At 48.0% G+C, this 15590-nt stretch overlaps 1 protein-coding gene and 1 pseudogene across 1 annotated transcript in view; one reads left to right on the top strand and one right to left on the bottom strand.

Annotated features, from left to right (window-relative positions):
- The window catches only part of LOC136570728 (uncharacterized), a 2607743-nt pseudogene that overhangs the window by 931770 nt on the left and 1660383 nt on the right, over nt 1-15590 (top strand).
- The window catches only part of LOC136570729 (uncharacterized), a 2347277-nt gene that overhangs the window by 783549 nt on the left and 1548138 nt on the right, over nt 1-15590 (bottom strand). The window contains 1 exon segment of the mRNA XM_066571173.1: nt 14282-14543. Coding sequence (XP_066427270.1) covers nt 14282-14543 — 262 coding nt within the window.

Genomic DNA, 15590 nt, shown 5'->3' with positions numbered 1-15590 from the left:
CATGCATACCCATAAACTACTTTACATATTCCAGGAATGATTTTACATGGCCCCTCCCTGGGTCTGCCTTTTCAGAGCATGTGTGTTTCTTGGCTGTGGTTTTGGCTCCTTCTCTTTATCACCTCCAGGTTTTGGGCCTTGGTGCACTCTGCCTTCAGACGGGGAGTGCTGATAGTTGGCAGATCTGTACAGGTGTCCTCATCCTGTGTGCACTGGATGTTATCCCATCCAAGCAGGCAGTTTAACACAAGCACACTTCTATCAGCTATTTCACTACTATGTCTAAACTCAATTAACAACAGAAATAAAAACTATATCTTTAGAACAAAGTTACTTTAACATCACACATATAAAATCCATTTTAATATTTGCAAAAAGCCAATATTATGATATTTATCTATAACAGGGTGAAGGAGCCCTGGCCCAGGCTCTGGCCCTGGGGGACACGGGGACGCTGCCGGGGGGTCCCTGTCCCCCTGTGCCACCCCCAGGGCCCCTGCCCCCATCCCCGTGTCAGGCTCTGGGGTCGATCTCATGGAACATCCTCTGGGGGAGGCTGCGGGGCCGGGGGCGGGGGGACCCGGGGGGACACGGGGACCCCGCTGTGCACGAGCAGGGTTGGACTGCTCTGGGGGGAGCTGTGAGGGGGCCGGGGCAGAGTGACCTCCCCAGGGACCTCACACAGCCCCCGTATGTCACACAGCCCCCGTGATGTCACTCAGCCACTGTGATGTCACACAGCCCCTGTGATGTCACAGTGCGACCTGTGATGTCACAATGCTGCCTGTGATGTCATACTGCCCCTGTGATGTCACAGTGCCACCTGTGATGTCACAATGCTGCCTGTGATGTCACACAGCTCCCATGATGTCACACAGCCACCTGTGATGTAACACAGCCCTGGTGATGTCAAACAACCACTCTCTTATGTCACACAACCTCCATATGATGTCATTCAGCTCCTATGTGATGTCACACAGCAGATTTGTGATGTCACAGTCACCCTGTGATGTCACAGTCTTCTCTGTGGCATCACACAGCTGCTCTGTGACTCTGTGTCACAACCCACATTGTGATGTCACAGAGCCGCCTTCTGTGATGTCACAGCTAGCTCTGTGATGTCACAACCCCCTCAGTGCTGTCACACAGCCCACTCTGTGCTGTCACACAGCCCCTTGCTGCCATCCCAGCTGCTCTGTGGCTCTGGGACACAGCCCCAGAGGTGCTGCTGTGACACAGCCGCCGCGGGGACATCCCACAGCCCCGGCCAGTGCTGAGCCCCTGTGAGCTCTGTCTGTGCCCTGCTCGTGTCCCTGAGGGGCCCTGGCAGTGCCCCAGCCCTGCTGGGCTGTGCACAGGAGCTGCTCCTGGCCAGAGCTGTCTCTCTGCAGCTCTGCTGCCCTTGCCAGGAGCTGCCTCTGGGCCAGGAGCCCGGCCCAGCTCAGCAGCACAGACACAGCACAAGGACTTTAATCGCCCTCTGGGCCTTTGCTGCTCTTTGCATCACACCCAGTCCCTCAGAGTGGGCTCAAAGACTTCTCAAGAGCTCAGAGTGAGATTGAAATACTGAAGTTTCCTGTACTTTAAAGAGATCCCTGTGAGGGACAGGGCTGAGAAAGTGTTCCCGGGTTCCAGGGAGAGCAGAACACTGGAGGCACTGATGGCAGCTGGGGACAAACAAGGCAAAGGTGTCTCTGGTGCTGAGCAAACCTGGATTTGTTTCAGGAATGCAAAGGGCCAAGGCCTGAGCCCCAGGGCCTGGCCAGGCAGATCCTGTCCCTCCCTCCTTGCTCAGGGCTCTTCCCGGGATGGGCCCTGGCATGTGGGGATGGGCAATGCCAAGGGCAGGAGCGTGGGGCGGCCCCTGCCAGGCTGCTGAGCAGGGACAAGGAGGCAATGAGGCCCCAGGCCTGCAAGGGTCACTTGTCCCCTCCTGGCTCAGGCCCAGGGCCAGCAGCCATGGCCAAAGTGCTGCCCAGGTTGGCTCTGTCAGGGCTGTCTTGCAGCTGCTGCCCATCCCTGTGCCCTGTGCAGCCCAGGCTGTCCCACGGTGTCCCTGCCCTGGCCTCTGTCCCTGCAGGCTGTCGGCATCCCCCGGCTGCCCCACCTGGCTGGGCCCTTCCTTTGCTGACAGCTCTGCCTCCTGCCTGCCCCTGCCTGCCCACACAAAGCCTGGGGCTGCTCCAGGCTCCTGCTGGGGACGTGCTGCACCACAGCCCTGCCCTGACAGGGAAATTCCTTTCTCCTGCAGCCACTCTGGGCCTCCCCAGCTGCCCTTGGCATTAATTCTTTCTCTCTCTGGCTGTTTTCCACTATGTCAAAGGGATCCACCATCCCTGAAATCGCTCTTTAAATACTCTCATGGCTCTGCTCCACTGTCCTCAGGCTCCACCCCACTGAGCACAGAGCTCCTTTGTCCCTATACAGTGCTCATGGGCCCAAGGCCTCCAAACCGCTCCTTGGGACATCTCTGGGCCCTCTCCAAAGTGTTTCCAAATGAAAACATTCAGCGCAGAGTCTAAAGAAATCACCAGAGGACAGGGCCAGCCTGACCTGTCTGTCCTGGCTACTTTTGTCTGGGAGCAATCCTTGGATATACAGAATTTGGAAGGCCAAATTCTAATTTTGGCCATGGTCCCTGGACAAGAAGGCTGGTTCTTTTCCATAGCAATGAAGGAACAGAGCCCCAGTGTTTCAGGGACAGATGTGAGGTGACCACCAGAGGCCAAGGCCAGCCAGAGCTGGCAGGTTTTGTTTTGTGAGATACCCTTGCATAGAGGAAATTATTTTAGGGAGAGTACCAGTTTTGGCAATGACCATCTGGAAAGTCAGACAGCTCTTTTCCATAGCAAGGAAAGCACAGAGCCCCAGTGCTCCAGGAGCTGATGAGAGGCAGCCCTTGACATCCCAAGATCAGCCATGGCTGTCAAGTGGCCCCTGGGAGGCCAAGCCAGCCAGAGCTGTTCCATGTTCCCTGGGTTCCATGGGGCCCCGCAGTGTCCCAATGGTCCCTTGCCTCCATGGGGCCCTGAGGTGTCATAATGCCCCCTTGGTGACACCAGGCCCTGAAGGTTGGAATGGTCTCCATGGTTCCATCAGGCCCCACAGAGCCACAATGGTCTCTGGGTCCATGGAGCCCCTCTGTGTCACCATGGCCCCTTGGTTCCCTGGGCTCCAGTGGTGCCACAATGATCCCCTTGGTTCCCTGGGCTCCAGTGGTGCCACAATGATCCCCTTGGTTCCCTGGGCTCCAGTGGTGCCACAATGATCCCCTTGGTTCCATGGGCTCCAGTGGGGCCACGATGATCCCCTTGGTTCCCTGGGCTCCAGTGGGGCCACAATGATCCCCTTGGTTCCATGGGCTCCAGTGGGGCCACGATGATCCCCTTGGTTCCATGGGCTCCAGTGGTGCCACAATGATCCCCTTGGTTCCATGGGCTCCAGTGGTGCCACAATGATCCTCTTGGTTCCATGAGGTCCCCACAGTGTCCCAGGGATCTCCATTGGAAGGAAAGAACCCAGCCCCACTGTTGCAGGCACAGCCACCAGAGGCCCAGGCCAGCCAGCCTTGATGGTACTGGCAGATTTTGCCTGGGAGCAACCCTTGGATATTGAGAATTTCAGAGGTGGAATCCCAATTTCAGACATGGACACTGGAGGAGAAGGATGGTTCTTTTCCATAGGAAGGAAAGCACAGAACACCGGTGGTGTTTCAGGGGCAGATGAAAGGCGGCCATCAGAGGCCAAGGCCAGCCAGACCTCTCTGTCCTGGCAGCTTTTGTCTGAAAGCAACCCTTGGATATTGGGAATTTGGGAGGTGGAACCCCAGTTTCGGCCGTTTCTGCATGGATAAGAAGGACGGTTCTTTTCCATAGGAAGGAAAGCACCCAGCCCCAGTGTTTGGACAGCAGGGGAGAGGCACCCCCAGGAGGCCAAGGGCAGCCAGACCTGTCTGTCCTGGCAGCTTTCACCTGGGAGCAATCCTTGGATGTACGGAGTTTTGGAGGGGGAATCCCAGTTTTGGCCATGGTCAAGATGGGTGGTTTTGCCCATAGGAAAGTAAAGCACAAAGTCCAAGTGTTTAGGAAGAAAATGAGAGGTGGCCACTCTCAGGCCAAGCCAGCCAGCCCTGTCTCTCCTGGCATCTTTTGTCTCGGGGCTTTCCTTGGACATTGGGCATTTTGGAGGTGGAATCTCAGTTTTGGCTGTGGGTGCCTGGACAGGAAGAAGAGTTCTTTTCATAAGGAAGGAAAGCACCCAGCCTCAGTGTTTCAGAGGCAGATGAGGGCCAGCCCTCAGGAAGCCAAGGCCAGCCAGACTTGTCAGTCCTGGCAGCTTTTGTCTGGGAGCTATCCATGGATATAAGGAATTCCAGAGGCAGTTGCCCAGTTTTGGCCATGAGTGCCTGGTTGAGATGGAGGGTTTTTTCCCACAAGAAATAAAAGTGATAGTGGAGCCCTGGAAAATGTTAAAAATCGTCTTTGAAAATATTGGGCTTTGTGTTTTCTCAGGTCACTGCACCTGCCTAAGCAGTATGATAAAAGATATAATTGTTAGATGTGGTGATTGTTTAGTAATTAAATATAATTATTATATAACCATAAGAAGAATCGTGAGAAACTATGTTGGAAATTTAAAGGGGGCTATGTTTAGCTGAAATCTGTGCATACAATAGAAGAATATAAGTTTAATAATTACATGAAAGTTATGTAATGATAGAGGATAAAACACGTTCACCTCGAATGTATGGTCGGAATCAGATTTGGGTGGAAACTACCCCGATTCCCAGAGCTCTTGAATAAAAAGCACCGCATATAATCGCTTCTGTGATTATGTGTTTCTGAACGCTAACATTTTGGCGACCCCGGATGGGACCCTGCGGGTGCTGCTGAGCGAGTTTCGCGACTCGACCGCGCTCCAGCCGGCACCGAGGGATTCTCGGGGAGCTCGATCGGCCGCGATCGCTTCTGCCGCTCATAATGTCCCCGGGAGAAAGGTAAGGTGCTTTTTACTTTGGTTTGGGTGCCTGCCAATGAGACGCAGCGAAAGCTACGCTTGGTTGGGCTAAAGGAATTCCTGCTGGTACAAGCCCAGGCGCCGTTCCATAAGACAATCGCGAAAACGTTGCGGGTTCGGCAATTTGTGGTATATTTGGAATGGAGAAACTTAAAGGGATTTTGGGCGGCAACGCCTCTATCCTGCAAAGTTCTCCTTTGGGGTGCTTATTAGCACATTGGAAACAGGGTAATTTTGGGGAAGAATTACGTAAAGCTAAGTTGATTGATTATTGTAATACATGGTGGCCAGAATATGCCTTGGAGAATGGTGACAAATGGCCAAAATACGGTACTTTGCAATATAACACTATTTCACAGTTAATGTCATTTTGTAAACAAGAAGGAAAATGGGATGAGGTTCCGTATGTTGATTTTTCTATTTACGGGGAAAGCCAGAATGGCAGGATGAATGTGGATTAATGATGGTTAAAACATCTGCAAGCAATAAGTGTGGGGTTTGTGAGGAACGTTGTTTAGAAAACTTGGCGTTGAAAGAAAGCCTGAGTAGGGAAAATTATACAGATATTGATTTACAGGTAGCTCCAATAGGGACAAGAGAACCTAACCCTACCCCACCTGTTCCATCTGTCCCTATCCCACTGCCTGCCCTTAACCCACCTAGTCCTGAACCTGTCTCGTCTAGTACACCCTTCCCTCTTTATTCTCCTCTCCCATCGTCACCTGATCCCTCTTCCTTGGAAGATGAGCAAAACCTAACTGTGGCAGGAAGGAGAGAGAGAGAATCAACAATGGGGTAGCCCACAGAACCAGGAGTCGGTCTAACCTTGCCCCAGTTATGGATAGAAAAGACATAGGCAGACAAAAACAGAGTGTAATTGCCCCCTTGCAACAAAGTGTAGGAGTGGAAGGGCCAGTATTTATAAAAGTGCCTTTCTCTGCTGCAGATTTAGATATTTGGAAACAATCAGCCAGAATTCATAGAGAAAATCCTGATAAAATGGCATGAGTAGTAAAAATGGTTATTAAAAACTCAAAATCCTGACTGGGATGACATACAATAATATGTATATGAACATATTATACATGTATTTTTATATATATATGTATATAATTATATATAGTATATTAATATATCTAATATATTAATATTAGATACTTTGATGGATTCTACTGAGAAAGAGATGGTACTTAAGGCAGACAAAGAAAGGGTAAGAGAGGATATCAGAAACAGACTTGTAACAGGGAATTGAGATGAGAATTTCCCAATTGAGGATCCATCCAAATTGGGACCCTAATTTATTTTGCGATGTGGGGAGACTACGGAAATATCAAGAGTGGATCCAAATAGGAGTTCAGAATGCTGTGCCCAAAACTATAAATGGGTCTTAACTATATGAAGTTCGGCAGGAAAAGACAATGTCCAGACTTGAACAACCAGTTTCACCAGGGCAATCAGTGCCAGCAGGTTACCAAGGGGATGGTTTTGGGGGAGTATACCAGCTGACTAGACACAGAGCCAGTAGAACAAGTTAAGGAACCTGTTATAAATAAACAATTAGGACATAAAGAGGTCAAATTTCTAATAGATACAGGAGCTACTCACTCGGTATTGAATGATTTGCAAGGACAAATTGGGGACAAGGAAACAACAATAGTCGGCGCTACAGGGAAAGAGGAAAAATGGCCATTCTTGCAACCCCAAGATTTGTGTTTTGGGAACAAAGTTATAACACACAAATTCCTATACGTACCTGAGTGTCCAATTCCGCTTTTAGAGAGAGATTTGCTAGCGAAACTTGATGCGGTAATAACCTTTGAAAATGAGGAGCTTATAATGAAAATATCTGAATCAAAGATGAGACAGATTTTAATGATCAAAGAAAAACCTGTTCCCTCTATCCCTAGAGAGGTAGGAGATGCAGTGATTCCCTCTGTATGGGAGACAGATATACCAGGGAAATCTAAATTGGCACAACCAGTGCATGTAGAGTTAAAAGAAGGGGCGAGGCCTCTACAAGTCAAACAGTTTCCCATAAAACCAGAAGCACGGCAAGGAATAAGTAAAGATTATTGAGAAATTCTTGAAATACCGAATTTTAGAAGAATGTGAATCAGAATTTACTACACCAATATTTCCAGTAAAGAAGCCAAATGGTGAATATAGATTAGTGCAGGATTTGAGAGCAATAAATAAAATCACAAAGGACATTTATCCAGTGGTAACAAATCCTTACACATTGCTAACATCCGTAAGGATGTAAGGAGATATATCCGTAAGGAGATATATAAGTGGTTTAGTGTAATTGATTTAAAAGATGCCTTTTTCTGCATCCCCCCTTGACAAAGAAAGTAGGAAACTGTTTGCCTGTGAGTGGGAAAACCCAGGGAATGGGAGAAAGACCCAGCTCACCTGGACACGATATAAGAACTCACCGACCCTATTTGGAAACCAACTGGCAAAGGAGCTGGAGATTTGGACCGAGAGTGGGCAAGTACCAAGAGACCAATACCTGTTGTTGCAGTATGCTGATGATATACTAATAGCTACAGAAGAAAAGCAACCTGTATAAAGGTAACCATTGAGATTTTAAATTCCCTGGGAATGGGAGGTTATAAAGTATCCAGAGGAAAGGCACAAATTGCCCAACAGACTGTGATCTACCTGGGATGTGAAATTTCACAAGGGCAACGAAAACTAGGCACTAACCGTATCCAAGCTATTTGTGCTGTTCCAGAGCCCCAGAATCTACATGAGCTGCGAGTCTTCCTCGGGATGGCAGGATGGTGTCGCCTGTGGATCATGGACTATGGACGGATTGCGAAACCCCTGTGTGAGGCTCAGAAGATGCAGCCATTCACCTGGGACAAGCCGCAGAAAGAAGCCTTCCTAAAATTAAAGGAAGCACTGACAACTGCTCCAGCATTAGGGTTACCTGATCTGTCTAAAGATTTTCAGCTGTTTGTCCATGAAAGGCTGCAGCTAGCACTCGGAGTCCTGACCCAAGGTCTGGGAAGCTGGAAAAGGCCGGTGGGCTACTTTTCCAAACAACTTGACAGCATAAGTGCCGGGTGGCCTCCATGTCTGCGGGCAGTCGCAGCCACTGTGATGCTGATACAAGAAGCCAGGAAGCTCACTATGGGAAGGCACATAGATGTCAATGTACCACACATGGTAACCACTGTCTTAGAGCAGAAGGGGGCCATTGGCTATCCCCAAGCAGGATGATGAAATTCCAGGTAGTCCTGACTGAGCAGGATGATGTCACATTAAAAACAACTAACCTTTTGAATCCAGCTTTGTTCCTAGGTACCACAACTGAAGAAGGCCCATTAGAGCATGACTGTGTGGAGGTAATAGAGTACACCTACTCAGCAAGAGAAGACCTGAAAGACGTCCCACTAGAGCAGCCAGAGTGGGAGCTGTTTACAGATGGGAGCAGCTTCGTGGGAAACGGAACCAGATACGCTGGGTATGCGGTAACAACAGTCAGTACAGCAGTGGAGGCAAAGGCATTACCACCAAATACATCTGCCCAGAAGGCAGAACTGGTTGCTTTAACCAGGGCACTAGAATTAAGTGAAGGGAAAAAGGTAAATATCTGGACTGACTCAAAATATGCTTTTGGAGTGGTGCATGTACACAGAGTACTGTGGAAAGAGGACTATTGTCCTTCTCAGGGTATGCACATTAAACATCAGGATGCAGTCCTGCAATTGATAAAGGCAGTACAAAAACCTGAACAAGTGGCAATCATACACTGTAAAGCACAGCAATCAGGAAACTCCAAAATCTGTGAGGGAAATCGAAAGGCAGACTGGACAGCCTGACAGGTTGCTCGAGAGGTGCAAACAACAATGGCACTGATACCTTTAAAGCTTAATGTATCCCAATTCAATTTGCCTCCAGAACCAAAATATTCAGTAGAAGATGAGAGACTGGCACGTTTGCTAAATGCACAAAAGAATTCAGAGGGATGGTATGTGACTGCACAAGGACAGATAGTGGTACCCCCTTCATAATGAGAGAAGTTCTACAAATTAAACATAACAAATGTCACTGGAGAGCAGAGGCATTGGTAAAATTGCTAAAGCAGAGTTTAATTTCGGTATGGATGTTAACAATGGCAAAATCAGTAATGTCAAAGTGTGATATCTGCTTGAAAAACAACCCAGTGGCTAGACAACAAGCACAGCTAGGAAGAATTCGGATAGGAATAGAGCCAGGAGACTATGGGCAGGTAGATTTTGTAGACTTGCCAAGAACTCGAGGATACAAATACCTGTTAGTGGGGGTTGACACATTCTCTGGGTGGCCAGAAGCCCTTCCCTGTCGCACCAACCAAGCAAAGGAAACAGTAAAGTGGTTACTACAGGAGATTATTCCCAGGTTCGGGGTACCCCTAGGGTATCATCAGATAGGGGGCCCCATTTCATAGCTACAGTAGTAAGAGAGGTAAGTAGATTGCTGGGGATAACTTGGGACCTCCACACACTGTGGAGACCCCAGTCGAGTGGACAGGTAGAGAGGATGAATCAGACACTAGAGAGGCAAATCAGTAAAATATGCCAAGAAGCCAAATTGCAGTGGCCCCAGGCTTTGCCAATAGCACTGTTGAGGATTCAGATAAAGCCTAGGAGTGGGATGTCAGTCAGTCCTTATGAGATATTGCATGGGAAACCATATGAATCTCCTGAGCCTAACCCTAATGTGCACGTCACAGGAAAGCAGGAAGTGTATAATTATGTTCTGTCTCTCGGGAAAACTTTAGCTCGGCTCCGGAGCATCCTCGTGTGGAATAGACCGCTGACTCTCGAGAACCCAGTTCATAACATACATCCAGGAGACGAGGTGTACATCAAGAACTGGAACAAAGAACCGCTGAAAGAAAAGTGGAGTGGGCCCCACCAGGTACTGCTGACCACCTTTACAGCAGTCAAAGTAGCTGGCGTGGACCCCTGGATTCACTACACCCGAGTGAAGAAAATCCATCCTGGATCACGGACTGTGTAAACTCTGGAACCAACAAGGCTGCAGATAAGATGTGTTTAATTGCTTCAGAATGCTATCAGTAATTGTGCCAATGTTATGGTCATTAATGTCTTTGGGATGTGGAATGCAAAAAGATCAACTAAACACTCTTCATTCTAGAATGAAGAGAGAGGGACAAACAGAAACACAGGTGATAAAGGTTTCTAATGCAGTTTGGGCTGAGAATGTAAAGACTGGATAAGTCAAAGCCTTTGCCAAAATGCAAAACACCTGTAGAATAACTGCCTGTCTGCCAATACCAAAGGCAGCAGGAGACCCAGTAAATTGGGGAATCATAACATCAAAACTACCTGAAATACAAAACAACAAAACAATTGCATGCAAACAGGTACCTGAGTCCAGGCAAGTAGTCAAGGAAACTTGGGAGAAAATAGGAACATGGATGAGACCCATGGGCCAGAAAGACTGTATTCTAAGTGATGGCACACTAGGAACCCCTATGGGAGAATCAGGAGGCATCACACAATGGCAATGCTATTTGCCACACTATAAAAAGATTATAGAAAATGTTACAGAAACCACTCTGGTATGGAAGTGTGAGGCCAAGGATCAGAAAGGTCAGACAGAGCCTTGGGACAGTGCGTGGTCTGTGAGTATCCTTCAAAGATTCCAATGTATGGCAAACACCCCTTGGTGCATTAAGTGGGAAGGCCCCGAGAATGAAACAGATCCAGCTGTAACAAACACTGCCACCAGTAGCAGAACGAGGGCAGACAAAGTAAGTTGGTGGGCATGTAATAAAACTTATGACTGCACTTCGGATGATGCAGAGATAAAGCAGATGCCACCCCTGGCAATAGCCCTACAAACTGGCTGTGCTTGCAGAGGGATCAAACATAAACAAGGCAGAGTGAATTATAAAGTAGTTGTAGGATGTACCAGGAGTACAGTCTGAGGTCCAGGACAATTTGTATGGGCAGCAAGCGATGGCACCTGGACTTTCCCATCTGCCTGTAGATGGGAAAGTAAAGGAAATTACTTTAGGCCTCCCAACCTCATGTCCAATTTGGAAAAAGTCCCCATTTAACAGAAAACATGAACTTGTGCAGATAAGAGCAAGACGAGAAGTTCTAGACAATGAAAATCCAGATGACACTTGGCAAGAACCCTCTGGTGGAGTGAAATTTGGGTGGGCCCTAGAGTCTTTGCTTGGTCCTATAGCAAACTATCAGAGTAGGGAGATGCTGTACAAACTTACAGGTCAGGTAGATAGACTGGCAAGAGTCACCCGGGAAGGATTTAAAGAATTAAACGTACAATTACAAGCCACCACAAAAATGACTTTACAAAATCCATTAGCCTTAGATTTGTTACTCCTGAAAGAGCATGGAGTATGTGGATTTTTAAAGGGACGGGTTGGTCATTGCTGCGTTCACAACCCAAATGTAACTGCAGATGTAGAATATGACATCAATCAGCTGAAACAAATAGAGCACGAAGCACAAGAAGAGCAAAAGGATTTGACTACGACCTGGCTAGGCAAAATCTTTAAAGGGTTAGGGTGGAATGTGAGTTGATGGATTAAATCTGTCATTGAGACTGTGATAATCTTACTAATTGTATTCTTAGCAATTTGGTTAGTTCACAGCATCTTAAAGGGAGAGATACAGAAGAAAACATCCTGGAACCAGAAGATAATAAAGGCACTGACACGAGATCCACGCCCACCATCTTCTGGTTCTCCAGTGCGTGACAGCATCCATGACAACGTTTACATCAACCATGGCCTTGAAGAACGTCAAGAATAAATTGAGAAATTAAGGACTGTATCAAGTGAAAACATTTACACCTATAGTGAAGTGAAAATGCTTTCAAAGGGGGGAGAATGATAGTGGGGCCCTGGAAAAATGTCAAAAATAGACTCTGAAAATGTTAGGCTTTGTGCTTGCCAGATCATGTGAAATTGCACCTGTGTAAGCAGAACATGATAAATGATATAATTGTTAGATGTGATGATTGTTTAGTAATTAAATATAATTATTGTTTAATAATAAGAAGAATCATGAGAAACTATGTTAGAAGTTTGAGGGGGGCCACGAGGAGCCCATGCTTGGCTGAAATCTATGTATACAATAGAACAATATAAGTTCAATCATTAACATGAAAGTTATATAAGGATAGAATATAAAAACATGTTCATCCTGAACCCATGTCGGAGTCAGATTTGGGTTGGTACCCCTGACACCCAGAGCTCTTCAATAAAAGCACCTGCATATAATCATTCTGGTGATTATGTGTTTCTGAACGCTAATATACCCAGTAAAGTGTTAAACCCGTCCCAGTTGCTGTGCATGAGGCTCTATGAAGATGCACCAGGCTGATGTAAGGGGAAAGGTATTTCAGGGGATCCCCGAAGGTAACAGGGTGCTCCTGGCTGAGCGCCAAGATGCACCCGGCCGTAATAACCTTTGCTCCATGGTCCTGGTTTCACATTGTTCTTTATAAAACTTTTTAGATTTTCACAGGAGAGTAAACGCATTTTTCACATTTTTGAATGGTTGAATTTTTTTTATTTTTCAGGGAAGGGAGTTTTGAAGAGCTGCAAGTGGCCAATCTGCCTGCAACAAGCACCATTCCACGGGCTCTTGTCACCTTTCCCGACACGGCTGCTGCAGCTCATGGAGGGTAAAGCCCTGGAGGCTCCTTATGGGCGGTTATGGACGATTGCAGGCAGCGCCTCCATGCCCTGGATCAGCGGTGCCCACTCCTGGGAACCCCCACGTGTTCCAGTTTCTGTGAAGCTGCCTGTGAAAAACACATTCACTCTCCTGTGAAAATGTAAACAGTTTAATAAAGGACATTTATTAAAGTTTAATGGGAGACCAGGACCATGGAGCAAAGGTTGTTACGGCCAGGTGCATCTTGGTGCTCAGCCAGGAGCACCCTGTTACCTTCGGGGATCCCCTGAAATACCTTTCCCCTTACATCAGCCTGGTGCATATTCATAGACCCTCATGCACAGCAAACTTTCCCTCAAACTAGTTTACGTTCCAAGAACTCGATGACTAATGTACTTCAGATTAAAAATATCTAAAGAAACTAACATGCAATCTTACACATCTTAGTTAAACAATTCATATTACAAATACACTAAACACAAAACCAAACACTACTATAATTTCTCAGACATTTCAACCAAAAAATTAAACTTTAATAACATCCTTAAGTACTCTTTAAAAATTAAAATTATTTTCAAAAGATTAATTGTGTGTGGGTGGTTTTGTTTCAATATTGGTTTTTGGACTGTTTGGGTTAGATGATTTAAAAAATGGGATTTTTATAGGAATTGAATCAGCTGAGAAGGTGGCACTCTGCAAACAGAATTGACTGAAAATAAATGGGACAGAAATCAGTAACTCTCAAAGTTTTATTTGCTATCAAATACATCCCACACACCCAGGCCCACACAATCCCCATCCCACTGCTCCAAATTGAGATCCCACTTCACCCAATCTCCTTCCAACTCCATCTCAACTTGACAGCTGTGGAATGGAGTGAGTTTGGCCTGCGATTGAGTTTTTTGAGGAAGGAACAAGCAATCTGAGGTGGAATTGAGCCCTTTGGGGTTAAAATTCAGTTATTTTCAGTGGAATTTGAGTGGTTTTGAGGGGACAGATCCATCCCTCCGGACTTTTGGAGTAGAGAGAGATGGAGAAGAGAAAAAAATTAAGGCCAAACCAAAGGACAAGCAGGCAGGTGTGTTCCCAACATGGATCACAGGGAATGTGAGGGACCAGGGCTGTGCCTAAAGTGCCTCCTCCAGTGGGGGATGGAGCTGCAGCAGCGCATGAAGCTCTTCCCGCACTCGGGGCACTCGCAGGGCTTCCCTTACCGGTGCCTCCGTTGGTGTCGGATCAAGTTAGAGCTGCAGGAGAAGCTCTTCCCACACTGGGGACACTCGTAGGGCCTCTCCCCAGTGTGGATGTGCTGGTGGATGATGAGGTGGGAGTTGTGCTTGAATCCCTTCCTGCAGTCGGGGCATTGGAAGGGCCTCTCATCTGTGTGAATCCGATAGTGCAGGAGGAGATTGGAGCTGGTCTGAAACCTCTTCCTGCATTTATCACACTCGTAGGGCCTCTCCCCAGTGTGGATGCGCTGGTGCTTGACAAGGTCGGAGTTGTACTTGAATCCCTTCCCACAGTCGGGGCATTGGAATGGCCTCTCCTCTGTGTGACTCTGATAGTGCCGGAAGAGACTGGAGCTGGTCTGAAACCTCTTCGCACACTCCCCACACTCGTAGGGCCTTTCCCCAGTGTGGATCCTCTGGTGCCTGATCAGGTTGGAGCTGCAGCTGAAGCTCTTCCCACACTCCCCACACTCGTAGGGCCTCTCCCCAGTGTGGATCCTCTGGTGCACAGTCAGGTCGTACTTCCACCTGAAGCTCTTCCCACACTCCACACATGTGTGGGGCTTCTCCCCATCATGGAGCTGTTCATGGAGCACCAGCTCCGAGCTCTGGCTCCATCTCCGGCCGCCTTCCCGGCCCAGGCTGGCTCTTTCCCCCTCACATCCCCGCCATCTGCGTTTGCAGCCCCTCCTCGTGCGGCATCTCCGGGCATTTTCCTCCCCGTTGGCTTCCTGCGCCGTGGAGCCGCTCAAAACGGCCTCTGCCACCAGGTTCTGCCGCGGGCATTTGTCCTTCCTGCTCTCCATGCTCAGCTCCTGCTCTGGGCGAGGAAGGACAAGGACAGCATGGGATTTGCCTCCGTGCCACAGGCAAGGGCAACGAGATCCCCCCAGGGCTGTGCTGCAGCCGGGGGCCGTGCTGGGCTGGGAGATGGAGCAGCACAGAGGGGAAAGGGGCACTGACTTCCTCCTCACCTGCCTCAGTGTCCCGGGGCATCTTCCTCTTCCTCGCAGCCTCCCAGGGGTTGGCAATGGGAAATCCTGGTTTGGGGAAAACAAGGGATGAGCGCGTTTGTAGGAGCATCGGGGATAGCACGGTCGGGACGGACGGAGACGAGAGATCTCTGCAGCCAGGTCGTGGAACTTGTGGTTTATTGCAAAGGGCCTGGGTGCAGGGCCCTGCTTGGAGCTGCCAGCCACAGCTTGGAGCAGGCCTGAGAGAAGAGAGGAGCAGAGAGGATGAGAGGGTGAGAGAGTAAGAGGGGAAGAGTGTAAGAGAGTAAGGTTCCCGTTACAATACAATGAATCTTCTTCTGTGTTAAATATTCTATTTCTCACTAACCAGTCCAGTACAAGATACAAATCCAATAGCATTTACATATAGCCTGTAAGAATCATTACATCACCATACTGTGTTACATTTTAAACCCTAAAAACTCCTCTTTAGACCCCTTCTGCTGAGGTAGTAGGGTCTGCTGTGACCCTTGGACCTGTCTGCAAGCAGAAGGAATTGTTCCATCAGAAGGGGATTACCTTCTGTCAGTCCACACCATTATTTTCCTTTTGTTCAGTAACTAAGGTATCTAAAAGCTTGCTTTCATTCCAATCTTGCTTATAGTTTCTATATTCTCAAAAGCTTTTGAGAATAGAGTAACTATAAGCAAGATTGGAATGAA

The sequence above is a fragment of the Molothrus aeneus genome, unplaced genomic scaffold, assembly GCF_037042795.1.
Source record: "Molothrus aeneus isolate 106 unplaced genomic scaffold, BPBGC_Maene_1.0 scaffold_36, whole genome shotgun sequence".
NCBI lineage: Eukaryota > Metazoa > Chordata > Aves > Passeriformes > Icteridae > Molothrus > Molothrus aeneus.
This window is presented reverse-complemented; position numbering and strand designations above follow the sequence as displayed.